Genomic DNA, 26,422 nt, shown 5'->3' on the forward strand with positions numbered 1-26,422 from the left:
AGATGACAGCTGAGCAGCAGGCCTAAAAATAAACGTCCCTAGAAAAGGAAGATTGTCTTTTAAAAAATTGTACCCGATATAAGGGACTTGTGGAATATTTACCGAGCTACTACTGGAAGTAAGAGAAAGAATTAATAAAAAGCAAAAAGATAATCAAGCAAATTAACAAGCAAGGCCATTATTAACTTCAGGAAAATCTAAAAATAAGAAAGGTAACATAATCATAATACACTTTGTTGCTTTTATATGAATAATATTTGCATAGCATATGAATGTAAATAATGAACAGGGATTTAATAAAAAATTGCAATCTAATAATATTGGGAAAATAGAAGAGGAGATGGCAGCATATTCTCTTCTACCATAATAGGAAATAAACAGGTGATGTTTAAAATTGATTAAAAAACCCATAACAGCACATGCATGCTATTTAGAAATATGGAGACTTAAAAATGGCAGGAAACAAAAAACAAACTGTTAAAAGAGATAAAGGGGTTACTTCTGGAGAACAAGACTATTTTTTAAAATAAGCTTTTAGTAGTACTTGAATTTTTGAATTTTATGTATGAATTACTTTAATAAAATAACAATTTTGAATATTGAAATAATCCACGTGAACTCCTCCAGCATGTTTGGTATCTAAAATGCTTTCAGTAAAGAATCTTATATGTCAGATGATATTGAGTCTATTCATATCTGCTACTAAGCCTTTTTGGGTATTTGGACAGGGTGTTTAATTCACTGGATCTTGGTTTCTTCATTTGTGAAGGGAAGGGGTTGGAACGTATATATATATAATCTTAATCTCTTAGGTCTGCTCCAGTCCTATTATGCTATGAATGGAACCTTTTATGCAACATGCATGCACTGACAGGGTGCTGTCACACATGAAAAACTTGGCTGCTTTTAAAGTCATGACTTTGATCTGGGCCATGGAGCCGAAAAGATGAAGAATGTCTTAATCACTGGTTCAAGTACATGAAAGGTTATTGTAAGAAGGGGGGACTCCAGCACCACAAAGGACAGAATACAAAAATAAGATTTTAACCTCTGGAATGAGCCCTACCTTGCAGAGGTCATGTATTGAAATCGGCTGGTATCTTGAATGCATTTAGTAAAGGAATCCTGTATGTGCCTGGGAGGTACTGCTAATATTGTTTAGAAAGAGGACAGCACTCGACAGTGGCTAAACTGGTGTTGATTTTGCTATTAACACTCTGGGTAAACTTGGATAAGCTCTCTCACATCCTTTATCCCAGCTTCAGGATTGGTAAAATGAAGGTTGACTCCATTGGAGTTCTTTGGTTAACTGGGAAAGAAATCAGATCAGGCAAAAAGAGGGTAACTCATGGAACTGGGACAAAATGTGAATACCCTGGCTTTAGGAAGGGCAGGAGCCAGATATGATCTGGATATCTGGGCAGAGCTGATACTCAAGAGGTGAACAACCAAGATGACAGAAGTAACAGTGTAATCAGAATGGATGCCAGTAGCTACACTTGAGCGAGGACCCAGAGGCCCTCAGCTGAGCCAAAGGTCAACTTTTTAGTTGTTGGATCAAAGAGGATCTGGGATAGTGGACCCAAAAAGGAGATGGTAGAGAGGACTGCAGCTCTTCACCAACCAGCATGGAAGCATTTCAATATTTTAACAAGTAGTTAAAATATTGGTGGGTTCTGGCTGGATGTTAGAGCTGGGCTTGAGTACAAGGAGCTATTTCCTTCAAGCCTCATTGTTAGGATGAATCTAGATGAAAAGTCAGCAAACATATTTTCTACCTTTGTGTCTTAGCACTTAATACTCACATTTGAAGGAGAAGGTATCTGGTTGGTGTAGTATAGAGCTTATTCCCGTTCTTGGCTAGAGGAAAAGAGTGCATCCTGAATTTCGGTCCCACTGCTACTTCATTCAGTGTAGTAGAGGTAATTTCCTAAAGGAACTCAGAGTTCTGTTACCCCAGAATGAGATACAAAGTATTTAACAGGTGTATGGCAGGGACGCTGATCAATTAGAAAGGACAGTGGCCCTTGACTATGGAGCAGAATCCTAAAAGTTCCCTGCTCTGCTGTGCGTTAACCCTCTGTCAACAGCTGTGCTGTTGCAAGATTATGGTAAATACTGGGAGTTCCAGGGGCAGGGGTGGGTGGTCAGAATGGGGGAGGCATGGGAGCAGGGAGCTTGGGCTGTGTCATTGTCCATAGGTATGGCATATTATTACTTATCAGCTCATGCCTGCCTACTGGCTGAGTATGAATCCTCTGCTACTAAAAGAAGGGGATGGATGCTAAGCTGGGGGAAATCATGGCTGGCTGTTACCGGGTGGTAGGGTGGTGGAGTAGAACAGTAAATAACGCATTAAACAGAAAATCATGGCTTGCTACAGATTGCATTGGAAATATTTTGGTTTTCACCATGATAAGGAGATAGGGTGGGTGCTACTGAGATTTGGTTACTGGGCCCAGGAATGATAAATGTTCTACAATGTCTGGGGCAGTCAAGGACAATGAGGAACTGTCCCACCCCAAATGCCAATAGCTCCTCTGTTGAAAAATATTGCAAGAATTTTCCAGAAGTGGCATCTGAAGAAATCACTGCCTTGTGTAGTGGGAGGAACGGGGATAGTTCCATTTTGTTTGATACAAGGATTTTTAAAGTCTTCCACTCCTGCAAGTAGGAGAACTTGGAATAAAGGCTAATTACTAGCCATTTATTAATTACCATAGGTCAGGTCCATGAATACATTTTCAAATTTAATCTGCATGACAATCCTCTGAGATGTAACTAAATACCCCCTTCTTACATGTAAGGATTTAGGCTTAGAGAGGTAAAATAACCTTCCCAAAACTAGATGAGCAAAATTAGACGAGCCAGGGTTTCAACTCCATTTCCTTTGATTCCATAGTCTTTTTCCAAGTTTCCAGGGGACGGAGGAGAGAGGGGAAACCAAGGAACATGTGAAACTTTTAGAGAGAGAAGCTCAAGATTACAGTCAGGCCACACACTTAGGACCAGATTGAGAGAAGAACTGTTGAACCCTGGAGTCAGTTACTGAGGGAAGGAATTTTTGGTTATCTTTGGAGAGGCCCCAGATATTCGAATGTTTAGACTGAGGGGAGAGGCCTTTAGTGGGGTCTTCTGGTGTTTCTATGATCCAGTTCTCAGTGCTCTACCCTGACTCCAAGGGTCTGACTATAAGATAAATGTTGAATAAACACTCTCTTGGAAGGAATGGAAATTCACACACAACCTCAACTAAATGGAAAACTGATTGAAACCAGTCATCCCGATTCACCATTAACTAGTTTTTCTACATTTAAAGTGAAATATAAGCACTGAAAAATTAAGAGATGAAGGAAGAATGAGTCAGAATTTTTAAGTAACATTTATTTTATATGATTACAAAAGCAATGCACATTTACCCTATAAGATTTTTATTGAACAAATGTGTTTGTCTAAATATGGATATGCATTTTTGTACACATATTCTACATTTAAAAGTCACCAGGGAAGCCCCTGCTTCCAATTTTCGGTAATTCCGTCATTTCTTCTCCCCCGCCCCCGCCTAAGATTCAGTGCTAACATTCAACTACTTCTAAAGGAAATGGAAGAAAAACTTACAGAGAAGGACATATGAACAAATTTTATTCGTGAAAAGGGGGAACACTGTATGAGGATGTTAGGAATTTGAATGGAGGACAGAAGAAGGGAGACTTAACCAAAGCGATAATTGTCTTCAGGAATAAATGCCGAATTCTGGTCCCAGCGTGTCAATCTAGCTAGGGTAGCCTTTCTTTCCAGGTCCAGCCTATCCCTGACCTTCCGGCGTAGACTCCAGGTGGCGCTCGCGCCCTTCTCAGTACTGTACTGCGTAGGCAGACCCGGGACTGGAGCTAGTCTCCTGAAAAACTGCGCCGGCCGTCGGACCCCGCCCCCCCAAATTGCCTTTAGTGAAGCGCGGAAACAAAACCGCGTCTTGCTGCGGCCGCGCCTTATCGCCGAGCTGAGGCCAATCCCGAACCTGACCAAAGGACACAGGGCGGCGGTGCAGGGCTGGAACGCTCCCCCCACCCCACCCCCGCTTGCCTCTGCAACTGCTGCACCAGCCGGGAAGAGCAGCATCTGGGCAAGGGATGCAAACACCACGCAAATTCGAGGAAAGCAGAGAAGGTGGCTAACAGCAATTTTAGACGGTTGCAATTACGGAAGGACCCCCCTTGGAAGGTCTCAAATGTCACAATCCCTCTTTCTGGATTTTCCAGTGGGCCTGAAGGAAGCAGGTTCGGGTACCTCCTTCGGGTACCACTTTTCTCCAACACTTCTTTATTGCTGGTGAAATGACCCCTTTTAAGGCTCCCACGTAATTGATCACAAAATAGGGTCTTGATAAATAAACACTTGCTGAAGTCTGAACGCCAGTGCATTGGCGTGCTTTCGATCTTGGCTCGGAAGACGAAAGGAGAGGAGGCGGGCACCCAAGCCCACCTTTGCACCGAGTGCCATCCCCGGGAGCGCAGGGTCCTTGGCGCGGGAAGGCAAGGCCAGTCCTTGGGGTCGGGCGCACAGCACCTGCGAACAGGAGGGCTCCAGACCTCCCAAAGCCACCGCGGGGCAGGGTTTAGGGGCCCCGCACTGGCCTCGGTGGGAGTGGAGCGGGGAAGGCAGCTCTCTCCCGGCGCTTGACACACCTGGGGCGGCCGCCAGGTCCGGGAGGGTGCTGGCCAGCGCCTGGCGGGCTCCTCAGCATCTCTCGTGGGCGGGGGTGGGAGAGCGGGGGAGGAGAGAAAGTGGGGGACGTTAGAAACTTAGGCCGGCCTCTCCTCCCCCCCTCCCGCCCCCGCGGCCACCTTCCGCTCTATAATTGGCCGCTCGCGGGCCTTCCTTTTCCTCTTATCAGATCCTGGGCCCCCCGCAGGAGGGAAACGTTGGCTTTGGAGGAGGCAGCTCCGGGAGGCCGGGAGAAGGAGCGGGAGAGGCAGAGCGAGAGCGGCTAATTGAAAAGGGAAGCAAGCAGGAGCCAAGAGCCAACTCACGGCGCAGCTTGGATCTTCCCAAGGCGCCAAGAGCTCCCCAACCTAGGCTGGAACCTTGCCGTGCACAGGTCAGTTCCAGTTTTCCTCTTCTCCGGCTGGGCTTTGAAAAGTCTGTACGTGAGGAGGGAAGAGTGGAGAGGGCGAGCCACCTGCAGACGAATGCATTTCCTTCGACCTTCCCTGCACGCACGCCCGGGAGAGCCCGGGAACCTTGGGGTGGGATGCGATGGTGCACCCGATGTCTCTTCTCTGTGGTCACCGGGCAGGGAGGGTGGAAGCAGTGCGTAATGAGAGTGCAGAGATACTGGAGTGCCTTGTGTTACTCCTGCGGGCATGGGACCTCCCCTTTTCTCGGGTGCTTGGGCTCTGTGGACAAGTGGCGGAAAGGAACCGGGTCTGGTTGCCGTGTGGTGGCGGCTCCAGTCTTTCCAGCTTGATAAAAGGGACAGTCTGATGGGAAAGGTACCTGGATTTGTCTTGGGGGGTTGTATATGCATAGAAAGAACACGGTTTTTATTTAGCTTTTATTGGAGTGGCTTGGGAGAGAGGTTGAGGGAGATCACGGGGGACGAAACCTACCAGCTACATCTTGGTACTACCACAGGTCTTGAAACCAGACGCTGGACTTGAAACCAGACGCTGGACTCACCGGGGAGCAACCCGCCGAGCGCGTCGAGGGAGGCTGTTAGCCGCAGCCTTTCCTCCGCGTCTCTGTGCCAGGAAACAGGGATGCTTCTCGCGTTTTGCTTTGGTGTCCCGAGTTCCAAAGGGAGGTTATGGCCTGGAGATGCGCAATATTGGAGGGTCCTCTCCGCCCTGACTTTTCCGCACCTCGCATTCCCACCCCCGTCTCTTCCGTTACCCTGTGCAACCAGCCTCCTGGGGCGGAGATGCGTCTAGTCCAGCCCGGCTTTGGCGCGCAGTGCTTAATGGGAGGAACAGGGTTAGGGCCCGGCCAAGGGGAACCAGCGTGGGGCCACTGGAGCGGCCTCAGCCCAGGCCAGCGCCTGGACGCCGCCAGCGAACCCGGGCACACAGGCGCTTGCATCTTGGCGCTGAGAAGCACTCGCTGTGGCGTGCCAGCACAGAGTTGCCCGCGGGTCGCCCCGTCTGCTTAGATTTGGGCGGGATTTGGACCTGCTCTTAGGGAAAGGTCCAAATGGAGCTTTTGCTCAGGCTCACAGGGGTTTGCCTTTCTCCGGAAAATTGTTTCTGGAGATGCTAGTGAGAGTCGGGGTCCCGAGAGCCCTGTTTCCTCTGGAAGTTTTAGAGTCTCTGCGGCTGGCAGTACCTGAAGGGGACGAAAGAGGGCAAGAAAAAGGGAAATATGGGTGTAAGACTTCGGCGGCTCTGTGGGAGCAGAAATGAAAATGAGTTTTCTTAAAAGCTCTGGGGCTCCGTGTAAATCCAATCCTGGACTCTGAGAGCTCACTGGTAAATTTAGAATGAGTGAATGAATGAATGCACTGGGAGTTTTTGTGTGGATTTTCTCTGAACCTGGACCCAGGATGGACTTCAGGATACCCTTTTTATTGAGAGATAATTCACATACCTGTTTAAAGTGTACAATTCAATAGGTTTTAGTATATTCAGAGAGTTGTGCAACTATCACCACAACCAATTTTAGAATATTTCATCACCCCGAAAAGAAACTCTGTACATATTAGCAGTCACACCCTATCCCTTCTTCTCTTCTGCCCTGGAACCACTGGCCTACTTTCTGACTCTATGGATTTGCCTGTTCTGGACATTTCCTATAGATGGACTCATGCGGTATGTGGTCATTTGGGACTAGCTTCTTTCACGTAGTATAATGTTGTTTTCAAGGTTCATCCACGGTACTTTTTTTTTAAACCCTCTTGCTAAACACTTGGCATCCTCTCCTGCCTGGGGAGTCCTGAATCAGGATAAACCTGAACCTCCCCTGCAGCCATGACCTCCTGGGGGTCCCTTGAAAGGAAGGAGCCACACTGGTGACGCCTCTTAGTAATTCCCTGGACAGAATTCATTGGAATTAATCAAATTCCTGGAGCAGTTTTGGATAGGTCCCAGGCTTCAGGATTAATGGGAGGAGCCCTCTGGCCCTTATCCTCCTGTTAACAGTCCAGCAGAAGATTCCAGACAGTTCTCAGGAACTTCCACGCATTTCCAGAATAAGCCAGGGCTGGTCTTAAGAATGGGCCAAGCAAACCGGTGTGATTTGAGGGGCACCGGGGCAAACCTCAGCCTACCAAAAAGGCCCTTGGTGGGCTCCCATTGGATCTTAAATACTTCCAAGTATCTTCTAGTAAACCGCAAAGACCTTATGCTATTTTCAGCTGACATTCTCTACAGTTACGCGACTCCAGAGCCACATTTGCAGTCACTTTTATCCAAACTCAGCCAAATGACTGCTGTTTTCCTGGCCTGTCCAGTGTAAGTTGAGATTCCTTTAAAGGACCAGGGGCCTTCCTGAATTGCTGCAGGCTGGAACGGTGTTGTTTGACACCACTAAGCAAACAAATTATCTGGGATTATGACAGTTTGTTGAGAATAAGTTCGCTGGTAAATGAGACAGATGTCTGGGGGTTGGAGGGGGGGAGGAGAACTTGACTCAGTGGGATGGGGGTGAGATAAAAAGAAAGTTTAAAAGAAAAGTGACAAAATCAAACTTCTCTTTGACAGATTTGCCCTCAGCTAGTGCTGAATGTCAGGAAAGCATTTGTTCTCCTCTTACTTCTTGTATATCAAAATGAGAAATGGCAGGACTCCAGTTACTCTTCTATATACATTAAGCTTTGATTGTGTACACAGCCTCACCCTGTTCCGGTGGGGGTAAGGGGTGTGGCAGGGGTGCTGGTGTATTTTCTTAGTACCTATTGGGTACCTGCCCTTTTCCTTTTCAGAATCACACTTAAGTCTCCCAATTACTTGGGGAAGTAAATATTATTCTTCTTTTAAAAAGAAAATAACCGAGTTTCAAAAAAATAAATTACCTTGCCCATGATCACAAAGCCAGTGGGTGACAGATGTAGGATTAAGAAGTCTACAGTACACTGAAATTGGAACCCAAATGGAGGGGACTTGGTAACTGGGACAGGATGTTGTAAACTGAGGCAAGATAATCTAGTAAATGAAATGGAGAATGGTTGGCAAACATGTTGGTGAAATCTCAGCTTGTTCCTTCTGAGCCCCTAGACATGTTCCTAGCCCACTCTGCCTATCAGTCTTCTCATCTAGAAAATGAAGTGTTACAATACCTACCTTAGAGGACTGTTTTAAGGTGATTTGATGATTTGGTACAGAGTATGGCACACATGCTCTTCTTCCTTATTTCCACTTTTTTCTTCTTCCCATTATCCTCTTCTTCCTTTCCCTGTTTCCTTTCTCCTGTTGAGGAACTCTTGACAGCTGAGTTTATGTTTGAATTTGGACCTATAGCTGGCTCTTCATTTTCTCAAGGTGATTTTTCTATCAATAGTTTCGTGCTCTTCTGCCAATAGGCCTTTGGGTACACTCACTTTGAATTTTAAGGAGCAGTGTGCTTGGTCTCTCTCCTCCCAGAAATTACCTGATTATTTATGAAAATCGGTTCAGAGGGAGGCTGGGCCTTGCTAAGTCAGCCAAAATGTCTTTGAATGCATCTATAGCTAAGAAAACCACTCAGGGGACACTTTATTAAATAAAGACCTGTGTCTAGGTGGTTTTCTACCTTTGCTTTTACAAACTGAATGGATTTTTTTCTAAAAACAAAATTCTACTGCTTCCTTCCTTTCTCCACTTCCAGCCTGCCCCCTCCCATGTGCTGGCAGTGTGTCATCCACTCAGACTACAGAGGTAAATATGTAGGTAGGTAGCAGTGCAATGCATAATTACAGTACAGTGGGGTTTTTTTGTCTTTATTTTTTAATGTTACATTAAAAAAAATGAGGTCCCCATATATGCCCTCACCCCACTTCTCCCACAACAACAATACAGTGTTAAATGCTACAGAATGGAAAGCAAAGATTACTACTGAAGGAATCACAGACCACCCCCTCCTGTCTGCCAGCCATACTCCGCTTCATCTTCTAGATTACCTGGCCTCGGTTTAAAATCTGACTTGGAGAATCAGGAAACGGGAGAAAGAAAGGGAGAGGGGGAGGGAGAGGGAAGAGAAACCAGGCGGAACATTCCTGAGTCAAGGAACTGTCACACCCATTGGCCATACCTTTGAGATGGTTCTGCCTTTTATCAGATAAATCTTACAGCATCGAGTTTATGACTGTTTGACCAACTGCATTTCTCAGGTTGATTTCCAGTCAAATCCGTAGCATTTGAGTAATTCACAGACCTTCTGTTAACCTACACAGGGTCTTTTCTGTGAATTAGAAAAAAGTCCCCCCTGGACAGGTCTACAGTTTAGTGAATGGACCGTGCCACCAAGAGAAGAAAACAGCACCCTTTCCTCTGGATAACACAGCTTTGCACTGGGGTACACAATTTGGAGAGCAGAGTGTCCACTGATTTTAAGCCTCACTCATCCCCCTAGGTCAAGTGCAAATAGTGTAGTGCATCAGCTGTGCAGCTGCACACATCAGCCTCCATCATTCAGCAGCATCAAATCAATATATATTTATTCATTTTCTATTAGGCATGTTGAACCATTTTTGATTATGGATTAAACTACTCATCTAGATACCTTTTGGTACTGAGACCTGGAAGATAAAAACAGTTACTGAGGCCATTGAGTTAATTGGAGAGTTGTGATGGGATAAGCAGCAGGTACAATCCATTGGAAGTTTTGTTTGGTGGTGCATCTAGGGCAGTGCTATTCAAAGTGTGGTCCACTGATTGGAGCCCATCCACAAAGTATTTGTTACTTGTACCTGATAAGGAAATTACACCAGGATGTAAATCAATGACGTCACTAAGCACATGGTTAGTTTAGCTGTGATATTTTTTCATAATACTCTTTCTTAATGAAGGATGCAATGCAATGTGTTGATTTACATTCTGGCATAAGTTCTTTATCTCATTGCGGACCAATAGCAAATGGTTCACTGATGGGCTACTTTGAACAGCACCAATCTAGGCACATTGGCTTACAGCTGGACAGGAAGGCAATCTTGGATCCTTTCTGCCTTTTATACTATTTTCTTTTCTCTCTTCTCTTTCCCATATTTTTTTCTTTCCTCTGCTTCTTCATCATCTTCTTTATTATTTTCTCTTCTACTCTTCTCTCCTTTCAATTTTTTCTTCTTTTCTTTAATACTTCTCTTTGAAACTAAAATCTCTGAGAATTGATTCAGCTTTTCATCTTTTAAAAAGCAAAATGAGGTGAGTCTGATGAACCGGAGAGTGGGCATTGGCGACCACCATTATATGAACAGGTTCAACTGGCATATGAACATACCAAAGATTTAAGGTTCTGGGAGATATATTTAAGGCTATAGTGCTAATTATAGGTTTAAAGAAAATGGGAGAAGAATCATGAGTAGGCATATTATAAATGAGTTTAACTGTGTTTTATTGGAGAAACAGATAATCATATATTTCAGGATAAGGCCCACCAATGGGCTGCTGATTTCATGAGGCTGTGTGCCTTGCCTATAGAGTCTGAATGTTTCTAGAGATTTCTAAAGCCTGTTTGAGGTTTTGCTTACTGTGGCAGTTAGTGAGGTCTGCCTAAGACATGTATAATCATAACCTATGAAATGACCTCCCAACTTACTTTGAAATTTCTTAGCCATAAAAGCTCTTTTGTATTCAACACTTTTCCCTTTTTGGTCAAGGTCTTTTTCTAAATGCATTACCGGTTAATGCTTAATAGTAATCTCACAGTGCCAGGAAGGTTCATTCCTGGGAGTCATGTCCCACATTGTGGGGAAGGTAGTGAATTTATTTGCTGAGTTTGGCTTAGAGACAGGCCACATTTGAGTAACAAAGAGGTTTTCATGAGGAAAACCTTAGGCACTAGTTGTTGTTAAAGTTTCACATTTACAAGTATAAGGTTCATAAGTACAAACATTAATATTGAACACTTGGAATATTGGTCTGTTTTCTTTTATTAGGCACTGCCTATATACTCCAGGGATGTTAGCCACTTTATTCAAGAAAGTAGCAGGACTCCTGAGGAGGAGAGTTTAGTATTTTATTGGTTCTTGTGTGGGTCTCCACCCCCCAAGAAAACACTCTATAACAACAAAAAACATTCATTTTCCATAGCAGCATGCCCCAGGTACATCCCTCCCACACATCCTCCTACCATTGACCCCCTGTACCAGTGACACTCCCCTGTCATAGATCCTGCAAGAATTCTCCCACCATTCTATTCTCATCCACAATCCTCGGCCTTCCCCAAGTTCACCAAGCCACACATTCACCTGTTTCTTCATCTAACCCTCCCCCAAATTCCATGGATTACCCAACCCAGTCCTCCCTTCCCACTCCCACTCTCACTCCAGTACCATTGACCCCCTCACATCACTGCACCACCCTCACACCCGTCCCCTTCCAAATCACTGCCATCCATCTTATCATAGATTCTTCCCAGATTGGGTTGCTTCCAACTCTGACAATCGTGAATAATGCCATGATGAACATTGGTCTCTATATAACTGTGCATGTCCCTGCTTTCATTTCTTTTGAGTATATTCCTAATAGTGGATTGCCAGATCATATGGCAATTCTGAGGTTTTCTGAGGAACCGACAAAATGTATTCTATTGTAGCTGCACCATTCTACGTTCCTACCAGCAATGAATGAATGAGTATTCCTGTTCTTCCACATCATCTCCAACACTTATAGTTTTTGAGGTTTTTTTTTTGTTTTTTTTTTTAAGAGTTACCAGTCTAGCAGGTAAGATGATATCTTATTGTAGTGTGTCTATTCAAATCTCTTGTGTATTTTTTAAATGGGTTGTTGGTCTTTTTATTATTGAGATGTAAGTTGTTGATTTTTTTGGCAGGTACTGGGTATTGAACCTGGGACCTTGGACATGCAAAACAGGCATTCAACCACTGAGCAATACCTGTTCCGCTAAGATTTTTTTATATATGTTAGAGATAAACCCTTATTGTATAAATGGTTCCTAAATATTTTCTCCCATTGAGTAGGATGCCTTTTCACTTTCTTGACAAATTCCTTCGAAGCACAAGAGTTTTTCATTTTGAGGAGGTACCATTTATCTATTTTTTGTTGTTGCTCATGCTTTGGGTATAAAGTTTATGAAACCATTTCCTACTACTAGATCTTTTGATGCTTCCCTACATTATCTTCCAGGAGATTTATGGACTTTCTTGACTTTTATATGTAGGTCTTTGATCCATCTTGAGTCAATTTTTGTGTAGGGCATGAGATAATGATCCTCTTTCATTGTTTTGGATAAGGATATCTAGTTCTCCTAGCACCATTTATTAAAAAAAGTCTTTAAGCCAATTAGTCAAGAACCACAATTAGAGCTGTGATGTCTTCTTGTCTCCCAGTCTTCTAGTCATACCACCACCTGTGCTAACTCTCTGTTCTACTTTATATCTCTTTGAGCTTTACAATATAGTTGTTTGCAGTCTTTCTCTTCAATTAAAATCTAAGTGAACTCACTGAGGCCTGGGGTCGCAGGGTATAAGGTTTTGCATCTGTCTTAGTACCTATAATAGTGCTTTGATTATATAGTAGGATTCTCAAAAAATGCTTGTTGTAATAAAAATTCTAATACTGTAAATAACAATCTCTCTCAGGGCCTGCAGATGTTGGATATCTGGTATGCTAGATGACTAACAACAATTTTGTTTAAGTTTATGATTTTTTTCATAAGTCATCACTGAATAAAACATTACCCAATGTTTTATGCAATCAGTATATATGTATATCTTAGACTGTGCAAGTGTGTGTGTGTGTGTGTGTGTGTGTGTACAAGTGGTTTAAAAAATCTTTAGAATAAACATTTCAAGGAATTTTGATAAACTGGCTGAATGTTAGGCTGGCAGTTATGTGGGTGCCTGTAAATGCAATTTAGTGCTTATCCTCTGGGCCTTTGCTCCTTGTTAAACTTAATTGTATAAATGAGATTAAATAAAACAAACATATGAAGTAGAAGAAGGAAAAACAGCACTCATGGGGCTAGTTTTAAGTTACTGATTGCAAAACGATGACACTGTTTTGAGTAAATCTGTACTAAACATCACCGACTTCCCCAAATTTGGTTTATACCATCTGAACTTAGAGCTAAGAAGCCATTTTTAACATGATAGTTTTTAACCAAAAAGCTGAGACAGAGTTATTTGTTTTGTGCAGGCTTTTGGGCAAAGTTTCAACAAACTGGACTTTGACATTTTGGTAAATGCTAAAATATCTCATGGCACTTTAATAGGAATAAGGATTTTCCTTGCCCCACTTTTACTCTCCAAAAATTTGGGGACTTGGCAGAAAACCTTGGGAAAACTAAAACTCTACTTCTCCCAACATGGTATTACTCAGTTTAATTTAAGAAAAACAACAAAAAGAAAGAATTTAAAGATAAGCTATCTTCAATTTTTTTTTTCTGTATAAATAATAATTTTCAAAAAGAATTGCTGAGATGGGTATAGCACCAATTGATTTAAATTAAATGCATGGAATGCTGATTAACTTTCAACCTAAAATGTTTACTATTGCTTCAAGAACATCTGGATACAGGTTCTGCAGTGCCCTGACGAGAATAGAGAAAGGCTTCATGGTTTGATAGTGGTTTGTCAAAGGCGACTTCCTTCTTTGCTAAAATAGTGTCATGTTCTCTCTGATAAATGTTTCTTGATCTTGACAAATGCTGCCTGTTTCCTTACCTCTTCTCCTTGCCTTGTTCTGGCTATAACCTATGGCTGTAATGTTTGGGAAAGGAAATCTTAGAGAGAATAATTCCTTTGAGGTGACAGAGTGATTAAGTTGCCATATTTTTCTTTTAGTGTGGTGCATAGGTGACTGGGTGACTGGCAGTTTTACTGGTATTCAGGTTTGACAGGGTTGAAGTCTGCTCCCATCTTTTCAAATCCCTTGTATTCTTGCCTTCTGACTACACCTCTTTTGATAACCCACCCAACCTTGTTTTACTTGTCTCTGTGGGGTTAGGGTCCTGTATATGCCCCAGGGCTTTTCCTCTTGCATGAATAATGAAAAATTTGGAATGCTTTGGAATATACTTTATGATACTAGAATAGTCTTGACAAAACCCCTTTAAAGAAAACTATATAAAATAATTTTGGTTATTAATAAATACATTATTAGCTATACAAATTCAACAGTATATGAAAACAATAATATACTATGAACAGGTTGGATTTGTTTCTGTATTGCAAGGATTGATTAATACCAGAAACTATTAAAACAATTAATTACATTAAAAGGTTGAGAGGGGGCAGCGGACTTGGCCCAGTGGTTAGGACGTCCGTTTACCACATGGGAGGTCCGCGGTTCAAACCCCGGGCCTCCTTGACCCATGTGCAGCTGGCCCATGTGCAGTGCTGATGCGTGCAAGGAGTGCCGTGCCCACGCAGGGGTGTCCCCTGTGTAGGGGAGCCCCACGCACAAGGAGTGCACCCAGTAAGGAGAGCCACCCAGCGCGAAAGAGTGCAATCTGCCCAGGAATGGTACCGCACACACAGAGAGCTGACACAAGATGATGCAACAAAAAGAAACACAGATTCCTGTGCCACTGACAACAACAGAAGCAGACAAAGAAGAAGACACAGCAAATAGACACAGAGAACAGACAACTGGGGTGGGGAGGGAAGGGGAGAGAGATAAATAAATAAATAAATCTTTAAAAAAAAAGTTGAGAGGGAAGTGGATTTGTCCCAATGGAGAGGGCATCCGTCTACCACATGGGAGGTCCAAGGTTCAAACCCCGGGCCTCCTTGACCTGTGTGGAGCTGGCCCACACACAGTGCTGATGCGTGCAAGGAGTGCCCCTGCCATGCAGGGATGTCCCCCGAGTAGGGGAGCCCCATGTGCAAGGAGTGAGCCCTGTAAGGAGAGCTGCCCAGCACAAAAGTAAGTGCAGCCTGCCCTAGAATGGCACCGCACACATGGAGAGCTGACACAACAAGATGATGTAACAAAAAGAAACACAGATTCCTGGTGCCGCTGATAAGGATAGAAGCAGTCACAGAAGAACACACAGTGAATGGACACAGAGAGCAGACAACTGGGGTGGGGGGAGGGAAGGGAAGAAGGGGAGAGAAATAAATAAAAAATAAATCTTTAAAAAAAGAAAGAAAAAGAGAAAGGTTAAGAGAAAAAATATGAACATCTTGACAGATGAAAAGTCATAAAGATGAAATTTAGCATATATTCTTGATTGAAAAAATACTCTTAGTAAACTAAAAAGTAAAGGTTTTTTTAAACAGGAAAAACAAAATGTATCTGATCCCAAATACCCCCAATAAAATTAATGGTGAAATAGATGTGGCATTGCTATAAAATAGTTGTTTTAGAATTCCTAAAGTATACAATAAAAAAAAAACACCTATATTGTTTGCAAATGATGGGATTGTCAACCTGGAAAATTTAAGAGATTCCAGTGAAAAAATATAAAACTGGGTAAGAGTTCAGAAAGGTGGCCTTTTACAAAATAAACACAAAAATCCATATCTTCTCTGTATTAAAAATAATTCATTAGACAACATTGAGTAAAAAGATTCCATTCACAGTTGGAACAAAAACAATAGCAAACAAGATAACCAGAAGTAAACTTTGGGGTGGAAAAGGCCATTTTACCCATGACATTGACTCAGAAACCATAAAAAAATGATCAGTTTAGACTCTTAACTTCAAAAGAACATTCTTAACAATAAACAAAGTTGAAAGTTAGAAAACAAAACAGAAAAATACTACAATATAGGTTAAAATGAATAATATATAAAGAGTTCTTATTAATCAATGAGAAAAAAATCAAATAGCCAACAAAACACAAAATGTTATATTTTATGGGTTATTTAAAAATTAAATTAAGATGTTGTGATAATCACATTTTACCTATCAAATCAACGTATGCTCAAAATAATTATCCTTTAATAGTGGGAATGAAGCCATAGGGTACTCATAAGATGCTGGTAGAAGTGGAAATTAGTGTAATTTTATGCAGGGTATTATGTACATATGCTTTCAAAACCTTAAAAACATGCATCTTGTTTTACCTAGCAGTGCAAGTTTGTGAATTTATCTAAAGGGAATTGATGATCATGTATTGAAAGAAATGTGAAAAGGATTAATTGTGGTATTATTTGTAATAGGGATGTTTGGAAATCATCTAATTTTCCAAATAAGGATAGATAATAAATCGATTGTGATATTTTTGTACATATTATAAAAGGAAATTTGAAGTCCCCTGAAAATGTTCACACTTCAGTAAGTGAAAAATAGATTAAAAAGTGTGTACTTTTTGCCATGCTTTTTCTCATTTTTAATTAAAGTTCATTATTTTTGCAGTCAGAAAAAAAAAGATACTCAAAAAATGAAAGGAAAGTGATAATAAGTGTAATGCTGTGGGAACATTTTCCTGCCACCTTGGTCATCAAACCTGTGTGGGTTGAAGTCCTGATTCCAACTCACAAGTTACGTGACTTGGGCAACTTCTCCCTCTCTCTGGGCAACTTCTGTCCTCATTTGTAAATTAATGTATTAATCATGTTTTCTTCTAAAGGTTGCTATGAGGATTAAATGAGTGTGTATGTGTAAAGTTCTTAGAAAAACCTTAGCAAATATTAAGGGCTCAATAAATGTTATTGTGACTTGAGTGAACTTTTTTGGATGAACCATGGAAACATTCTCCCTCCCTCTCTCCTTCCCTTTTTCTGTTTCCTTTTTCCACTTCCATTTTTCTCTTTCTTTCTTTTTCTTGTAATTTCCTCTTCATAGGCATCTAAAATAAAAACTTTGAAGAGTTTTAGATTCACATATATTAGAAAAAGAGAGCTATGAGGAAAGGTTGAAAGATCAGAGATTATTCAGTGTAATGAAGGGGAAGTGATATAATATTAGCCCGAAATTGTTTTTAAGTTCCCTTTGTTCATGAATGGAAAGGTTCTCTGTGTCTGTACTTTGTAGGAAATATAAGGCAATAATAGGACTTTTAACTTTATTTGATAAAGATGGGAGAAGAACATTACTGGCAAGGAAATTTTTTTATTGACTGATTATAATGCTCACATCAGGTAAGCATTTGGAATTTCTCCATTTGGGAATTTATGTTCTTACAAAAGTGTCACAAAGTACATTCTGAACTTTCCTGAATATTTCAAAGCATTCTCACTGTTTACAAAGCATTCTCACTTTTCTAAAATCTTTCTTCTTTTATTTTGCATTTTAGAGTACTTTAGGAATTTAATTACTTCTTGACAATACTAAACCATGCTGGCTTGTTTTCCTGCCCTAGATGACTATGTACACTATATTTTCAGCTTCTGAAAAGTTCCTGTTTTTTCTGTTTTCAGGCCTGCTGCTATACTTCATGTAAACAGCAGGAAATAAAATCAAGATTTTTCAGTGCAAGATGCGGTACTGGCTATTTCCAGCTTTTTTGGCCATTGCTTATATCTGCACCACTGTCCAGGGTCAAGGTAATTGAAAACTTTAAGATAATCATTAGGGTTTTGTACTCTAACTGACGTGTTGGTTCTGATTATTGTTTTTATTTTATTTATCATAATATGGCTTCATTGGTCAACTGTGTTTCTAGGCAAGGTTTTATATTGACTTTTTACCCAGTTTTGTCAACTGCTTGCAGTGTTGAAATGTGCTACAACTTCGATGTGGATTGTAACCTCATCAGTGACTGAGCATAGTAATTTTGTGGTGATTGGTTAAATAGCTCATTCTTAACATGCTTCTGCAAAGGCTATGCAAGATTAATTCTTAAAAATCAAATTTATATGCTAAAAAATCAGTTCTATTAATAAAGAGCTGTAATATGTATGTGTATGACTCCTAATCATACTTTGTTTCAAATATAGGCTCTATGAAACATTCCTGTCACTTCATACTTGGGCCTAAATTTTGTTCCTTTCCTTAAAAACTGAGCATATAGTCAAAAGCTTACTAAGGGTCCAACAGAGACTGCTGTTCTGCCATTTTAAACATTTCTAGTGATTTCTAGCGTTGTTTTAATTGAACATAGTTTTTGAAAGCTGCTCTTTGTATTTCTGGGGACTACACTTTTATTTTTGATTTCCACTCATTTTTGTAAAGTGAGTCAGGGACTGGCAAACTACCACCCATGCGCCAAATCTGGCCTGCTTCCTATTTTTGCAAATAAAGTTTTATTGGAATATAGTAATGCTTATTTGTTTAAGTATTGTCTGATATCTGTGCCTGCCTTTACTCTATAGTGGTAGAATTGAGTAGTTGTGACAGTGACTGTTCAGTCTACAAAGATTAAAATATTTATTATCTTCCCATATTCAGAAAAAGTTTGGTAACCTCTAAAGTAGGTGCACAGTATACACAAGTGCACAAAGTGATGTTACTAGAGAAATTAATCTTACAGAGCCTGAACTGTTGGTGCTGAAATAGCCATTCATCAGCTGAGTGTGGAATTCTAAATGTGGTAAACAAGATGGGTTTAAGAGGGTAAATGTCTAATGTTTGAAATTGAGAGTTGTACAAAAGTCAAATGCATGAACATTGCACCACACCCTGTTTCCTCAACGTGAGGCATGCCTTTTTGGAAAGTAATGGAACTTGTCTCTTTGCATTCTCAAATGGCCTTTATTAACATTTTGGATTAAAGACCATGTTTCCAACTTCTCTGTGCAACACATGGGGAAGTTTGGTAGACAAATACTGCTTGCCCTATTTATATGGATGATAAAATGCCTTCAGCTGTGGCAATTAAAGGAGTGATAATGGGAGTCCTAGTTAGTCATCCTCCAAACTCCAGGATACCAATACAGACCCTTGGGACCAAAGGACAGGCAGATTGCTACACCCTCCTGTGTTGCCATCTCTGTCTAGCTTAATTCAGAAACGGTAATTTTGGAGCAATGGATCATTCAGAGCTCTTGTGGGATACTTTTAGGGATGTTGGCTGCCATCTACCAGATATACGTTGTTAACCCAATTGCATTTTAGAGTAACTCTTACGGGGTGCACACTGCATGTCAGGTACAGGATACAAAGCTTAATAAAACTTTTCCTCTGCCTCCAAGCATTTTACCCTCCCTAGGGAGATGGAAACGTAAGCAGATGAATTGCAATATAAGTTATGTGGGGGATTGTGGCAAAAGACACAGATGGAAAGACAGGTTGAAACCAGATTATGGAAGATCAAAAAACTCTGGTTATAAGAACGACATTGATAAAAGCCATGATGATACTCATATTTGTGATTCATAAGGGTTTGGGGAATAGAGAAAAAGTAAGAGACCATAAGAAGACTACATAAATGCCCAGGAAACAGGTGTTGAAGGGCTATAATAGGCAGTGAATAGAGAGAAGAGAATAAATTCAGGAAACATTTAAGAAGTAGACGAGATAGGACTTATTTTCTGGTTGACTGTGGCTGGAGATAAAAGAAAGGGAAACTTCAGAGAGGATCTGGAATTTCTTGCGGGAGACCTGAATGGGCAAGGCCTTTAATTTCTTTTTTTTTTTTTTTTTTGGTTTGTTAAGTTCTTGTATTTCTTTTTTTTTTTTTTTTAATTGATTTTGTGATAATATTACATTAAAAATATATATGTGAGGTCCCATTCAACCCCACCCCCCCACCCCACCTCTCCCCCCCCCCCCCCCAGCAACACTCGTTCCCATCATCATGACACATCTATTGGATTTGGTAAGTACATCTTTGGGCACCTCTGCACCTCATAGTCAATGGTCCACATCATGGCCCATACTCTCCTCCATTCCATCCAGTGGGCCCTGTGAAGATTTACAATGTCCAGTGATTGCCTCTGAAGCACCATCCAGGGCAGCTCCATGTCCCAAAGACGCCTCCACCTCTCATCTCTTCCTGCCTTTCCCCATACCCATCAGCCACCATGTCCACTTTCCCAATCCAATGCCACCTCTTCTATGTGGACATTGGATTGGTTGTGTCCATTGCACCTCTATGTCAAGAGGAGGCTCAGATTCCACATGGATGTTGGATGCAACCCCCGACTCAGATGGGATCTTCCTTCATAAGGCCTTTAATTTCAATCCCTCTTCAAGACCCAGCTTCAATTTCACCTTCCTGTGACATTCCCAACCACCCAGCAAAGTTAATTACTTCTAAACTGTGTTAACATTGCATCTATAGTTTTGAATCCTAATCATTTGTTTACCTAAGTTCATTGAAGGCAGGGTTTCTCTTTCATGTCTGGATCTCTAGTACCTAACAATGGCTCAATCATAGTAGATTTTTAAAAGATTAATGTTAGAGAGAATAATGAATGAGGCAATTATTTGACGCTGAAGACAATAAGTTCAGTCCTAGAGAAACACGGAGTTGGAGATGCTTGTGGGACATACAGGTGAGGGTATCTGGTAGGCAGGTGGTGGCCTGGAGCTTAGGTGAAAGATGCCAGGGCAGAAGATTACACTTGAATTGTGTCATATTTGCGAATGAGTTTATAATGACCTTTGAAACCTTAAACAATAGGATTAGGAAGAGATAACCCAATAGAGAGAAGTAAAGATGAAATCTGGCAGAACATCAACAGTTAAGAGGTTAGTAGGAAGAAAAAAGACTGATTTCAAGTGTCGGTAAAGGAGCTAGAAGGAAAATCAGGGTGTGTAGTGGCCTAGAAATAAAGGCTGGAGACACTTTTAAGAAGGAATTTGATGGTCATATGCTGTAGGAAATTCCAGTAAGAAATGGTCTGAATATCATTAGCTTTGGTATTTAGGAAGGTATGTGAGACCTTTGAGAAAACTCATCTTATTCCATCATGCCACTCTTGTTATTCACCATTTATTTACATGTTTGATTTTGAGTAAAGAAAAAAAGGATTATGAATTGCTTCATTTTACTCATTTTCTGCTTTAGAAGCAAACATAATAGTTCCTGTGGGTAGACTAATTTTGATACTAATTTGCCAAACCATTTGTGAATGTGTTTTATATGCAATAAAATACTTTGCAAAGGGCAGGTGACTTGTTAGCTGACACTAATCACTTACACACCTAATATTCTTGTATTAGAGTCATAGTTACGAACAAAATTTTTTTAAAAAACCCAAAAGTTCAGTGTAGTAGACAGAATAATGATCTCCAAAGATGTGCACTCCCTCACCCCCAGAATCTGTGAATACGTTGGGTTACATGGTGAAGGTAAGTTAGGGTAACACATGGAAAATAGGGAGTTTACTTGATTATCTGGGTGGCCAATGTAATTGCAGGGGTCCTTAATTATGGATGAGAGGGACAGAAGAGTCATCCCTAAAATGATGTAGGAAAGACTTGGCCGACCGTTGCCGGCTCTGGAGATGGAAGGGGGCCAAGAGGCAAGGAATGCAGGCAGCCTTTTGAAGTTTCTACAGCCTCCAGAAAGGAACACAGCACTGCCTACTCCTTATTTTACCTCAGGGAGGCCTATGTCGGACATCTGACCTACAGAACTGTAAAATAATTACTTTGTGTTGCTTTAAACCACTAAGTTTGTGGTGATTTCTTATAGCAGCAAGAGGAAACTAATACAGTCCTTAGTAAAATTCATACAGGCAATTAGCCCCCTCCCCTTAAATTGCTATCGATACAATGTGCTTTGTCACTTAGTTTCTCAATGTAATTCTTCCTGAAAACCTTCCCCTCTTCAGAGATTGTGAACCCACATTGGCTTGAGTAATTGTTTATACTTGGATTATTCCAGCATCTTCTTTTCAAGATAAGTTGCTAAAGGAGCTGGAAGATCAAAAAAGTAATGTTGTGTTGGCTGTAGGGATGAAATATGTATAGCAGTGACAGAAAGATGGCACCAACACTTTCTCAGAATTTCAAATGGAGTACCTCGAGCTCCATGTTTCTCTAGGACTGACCAAAATGTACTTGGTTCTAGTAATGTTTGCTTTGGAAGGTTATAAGAAGGAACCACTGAAGGTAAAGTGACTGTCATTAAAAAACCTCAAAGTATATAAAACTGCAGACTACTTTGCATGGGAGCTAGATTTAACTTTATAAAGACCTCTGTGTTAACATATCTATGCGTATTTTTGCTGTTATTTGTAATCAAACATTTGAAAATTGAGACTATTTTCCTCTCTGCTGTTTTCAGCATCTTTGTATTGAATCATGAAATTATAAGTTATTAGGTTCTAAGAAAGATAAAAAGAACTCTCTAGCATATCCTATAGTAAATTTTTCTCAAAATATAATTGTTCCTATTTATAAAACATTTGGCCAATGCATTTACTAGAAAAATGACTGAAAAGAAACACTATGCTTTTTAAAAGCATTTGGAAAAAATATAGTCCAAATGCTTCTCTACTAATTAAATGCTTTTTTATTTGATGAGTATAATATAGCACTCTAAACTATGTTTTGATTGATATAGCACTCTAAACTATGTTTTGCATGGGAAATACTCTCAGTATGACCCATATTGCTGCAACAGTATCAGCCAGACATTTTTGGGGGGACATTTAACAGAAACTCTGTCAGGCCAACTTAAGCAAAAGGGAATTTACTGGAAGGTAATGAAGCAGTACATAAAATCAAATTAAAAGTTAAATATCAAGCTTTGAAATAGAAAACTGGTAACTCCTCTGGGATACAGTTTGTAGAAACTAATGACCATTTTTTTTTAGGGCATGTCATTGGAATGAGAGCACTGTAGCTATTTTCCATCCTTCCATCATTGGAGTCAAGTTTCAGATTCTACTGAGAGTCTGCCTGACCCAGTCTGTCATTTTCCCACCCCTTTGCCAGGAAGGATGGCTAATTGATAGTGCAGTCAAGGCAGTGAGGAGGAAGGGTGTTTTAGGGAAAACAAGAGTGCTGGTACAAAAGGAAGGTAGGGTCGGGGTGGTGGTGGAGAACAGACATCCACTATAGTATCCCTGTGTCAAAAGCAGTGTTTACAGAATTACTGAGAATATGTCATTAGAAACAAATCTTTGCCTTGGTTTTCATTTGTCATAACAGCAAGATTTTAGTTGACTTGAGCTGAAGTAAAAGAAAGAGAAAGAACTGAAATTCTATAAATAGATTCTGAAACAGAATTTCTTAAGTAGTTGATAACAGTGAGGCTTCAATGGAATTACATTAAAATTCCTCTTCTATCTGTGTGCTTCTACTGAATTATTGCAGTGAGATTCTTTGGGTTTAAGAAAACCTAGCTGTAAAAAAGAAAAACCTACAACACAACACTACGCAGCAAAATCCTATGCTTTCAGAAACAAGCCTAACTCTGCAGTAAAGAAGAAATAAAAATTGAACCCTTCTGTGTCGTCCTCCTCTATTCCCCTTTGGTATGAAGTTCATATATTCACAAGTATTATATTTGGCCCAAAGCCCACACAGGGAGCCTGGTTTCACCAGCAAAGGATGAGTGTGTTGGTTGTTCTGGGTTCTTGGTGTGTGCCAGAAATTAAACTTTACACTTGTTTTTTTTTGTCTTTTGGTAAAGATTAGGGTTTGATCAGACACAGATTAACTTTTTTGTTTTGTTTCATTTTTTAAATATCTTTTTAAAGATACTTAGATTACATAAATGTTACATTAAAAAGTATAGGGGATTCCCATAAGCTCTGCTCCCCACAGCTCACACATTTTCCCACATAACAACATTCTTCATTAGTGAGGTACATTCATTGCAGTTGATGAACACATTTTGGAGCATTGCCACTAAGCATGGGTTATGGTTTACATTTATTTGATGAGTATAGTTTGATGAATGTAGTTTACATTCTCTCCCACACAATTCTGTAGGTTATGACAAGATGTATAATGGCCTGTGTCTGTCATTGCAATATCATTCAGGATGATTCCCAAGTCCTGAAAATGCCCCCGAATTACACCTGTTTTTCCCTGTCCCTGACCTCAGAACCTCCAGTGGCCACTGCCTCCACATCAATGATGGAAGTTCTTCCATTGCTAGAATCACAGTAAGTCTATAGAAGAACACCAGTAAGTCTACTTTAGCAGATTAACTTTTGAGTCAAGTTCATGCAAACATTTATAATTATTACTGGAACTTAAGTATAAGTATAAAGCACTTCCTTGGTGCTTGCAAAAAGAAAAGTCATGAAGTCTGGTATTAAATATATACAAATTTTTCTTCCATGAGATAAGAACAACTGTTTCTTCAATGCACTTACAGCCTTCCAGTCAGCCTTGCTGCCCTTGCTTTGACACAAATCCTGGTGCCCTTCATTTTGGGAAAAAACAGGGCTAACTTTGAGGTCCACAACTGTAACACTGCATGCTGCTTCTTTTTTTTTTTAATATTTATTTTATTTATTTCCCCCCCACCCACCCGTTGTCTGCTCTGTGTCCATTTGCTGTGTGTTCTTTTGCATCTGCTTGCATTATCAGGCGGCACTGGGAAACTGTGTCTCTTTTTTGTTGTGTCATCTTGCTGCATCAGGGTTCCATGTGTGCGGCACCACTCCTGGGTGGCTGCGCTTTTTTCATGCAGGGCGGCTCACCTTGAGGGGTGCACATGTGGGCCACCCCTACGCGGGGGCGTCCCTGCGTGGCACGGCACTCCTTGTGCATAACAGCACTGCACGTGGGCCAGCTCACCTCACGGGTCAGGAGGCCCTGGGGATCGAACCCTGGACCCTCCATAGGGTAGACGGACACTCAGTCACCTGAGCCACACCCGCTTCCCTCTTTCCTTCTTAACTAGCATTTCTTCTTTTCAATATATATTTTCCTCCTAAAGACAAAAACCTAGATGAGATGTGAGCATGTGTCTTTTTGACTGTAATAAGATTTTCTTTTAATGGTTGTGAGAGTCTTTACATTTATAAGGGCAGTAGATGTGGGTCCATTAATAAAAGGAAATGGTGGTATTGCTTTTTGCCAGCGGTTGGAATGGTAGTAGACATACTAACCATTTGTACATTTTAAAAAGAATTGAATATTGATGGATTTGGTTGTTGCATTTCCTTCAGTAATTCAATGGAAAGAAAGCACATGCCACCCTGGGTTCCAGAGCATGAGCAGAACTGTCATCATTATCTGCTGGAGACTGAGAAGGTTTGCTCTTCACTAAAGAAAAGTTGAGGGCTATAAACTCAGACATCACTATAGATCACTAGCATGGAAAGAGAAAGCTCTAATGATTTCTAATTTTTAACCTAGGAGTCTTTGCTCACTTTGAGGTGGCAAAACATCTGGGGGTACTAACAGAATTGTTTGACCTTCTTGTAACTGCCTACACTTCAGCCTCCCTCCTGCTGGTCTTGCATTTCCACTTGATGGTTCCCAGGCATGTGAGCTTCTTTTTGCCAGAGCATTCATGTCAAACTCTACAAGCTTGATCAGTGATGTCTACCAGTCCACTGACTTGGTTTTGCTCAGAAACTTGGACATATTATTTAAAAATATTCAATCATTATTTTTAATTTTCTCTCATAGGTAGTAAGGACCTACCTAGAAATAGACTTCCCTTCCTAGTTGCAGAATAAGCAAAAATAGTAATTAGTTGCTCTTTCTCCGTTCATCCAAATGTTAGGTTTGGCCACCTTCCTCTTTCTTTTTAAAATAGTTGTTCATATGAAAAATCTATATTTTCCCATTGACCAGAGTGATGTAAACTCTTTCTTCCATTCATCTCAAATTTAGAATGGCAAGCTAATCTTTTGTTTTGTGTGGCTAGCATTTTCTACTGTAAAGAACAACTAGAAAGAGAATACTACCCTTGAGATTGTGTCTTGCAGTGTTTACTGATTTCAGATAAGTGGATAATTTGTAGAAAAGTGAATTATTTATTCATCTAGCTCCATGAATGTGCCTTCTAATACAGATCTTCTTCTAAAAAAGAAACAGAGCATTTCATTTGGGATCTGAGAGTTTGGAATGTCTGTGTCTCACCAGTATGTGGAACTTGGGCAAATCCCTTAACTCTGCCTTGATTTTACTATCTATAAAATTGGGATAGTAATGTATTTTTTTAGAAAAATATTTTATTATTTATTTATTCCCACCTTGCAGCTTGCTTGCTGTCTGCTCTCTGTGTCCATTTTCTGCGCATTCTACTATGTCTGCTTATCTCCCTTTGTTGCATCATCTTGCTGTGCCAGCTCTCTGCAGGCACAGGCCACAAGCCCTCAACTCTCCATGGGGCATGGCTATCAGCTCTCTGCGGACGCGGTTCAGCCTGCCGTCACAAGGACGCCCTGGGACATGAACCCAGGGCCTCCCATATGGTAATGGGAGCCCAATCAGTTGAGCCACAGCCCCTTCCCAGTAATGCGTTTTTGTGAGGATTAAATGAGCTTTTTGATATCAGCTATTTGATGAAGTAAGGGGAAAGG

The 26,422-nt window shown here is 40.9% G+C and overlaps 1 protein-coding gene across 3 annotated transcripts in view; it reads left to right on the top strand.

The window, feature by feature from the left end:
• Positions 1-4,860: 4,860 nt before the first annotated feature.
• Positions 4,861-26,422, top strand: part of COL14A1 (collagen type XIV alpha 1 chain) — a 202,674-nt gene continuing 181,112 nt past the window's right edge. For all 3 annotated transcript variants that reach the window (XM_004480742.5, XM_004480745.5, XM_004480744.5), the window contains exons 1-2: positions 4,861-5,098; positions 17,456-17,581. In XM_004480742.5, coding sequence (XP_004480799.1) covers positions 17,515-17,581 — 67 coding nt within the window. In that variant the 5' untranslated portion in view covers positions 4,861-5,098; positions 17,456-17,514. The remainder of the gene's footprint in view (positions 5,099-17,455; positions 17,582-26,422) is intronic.

The sequence above is a fragment of the Dasypus novemcinctus genome, chromosome 14 (assembly GCF_030445035.2).
Source record: "Dasypus novemcinctus isolate mDasNov1 chromosome 14, mDasNov1.1.hap2, whole genome shotgun sequence".
NCBI lineage: Eukaryota > Metazoa > Chordata > Mammalia > Cingulata > Dasypodidae > Dasypus > Dasypus novemcinctus.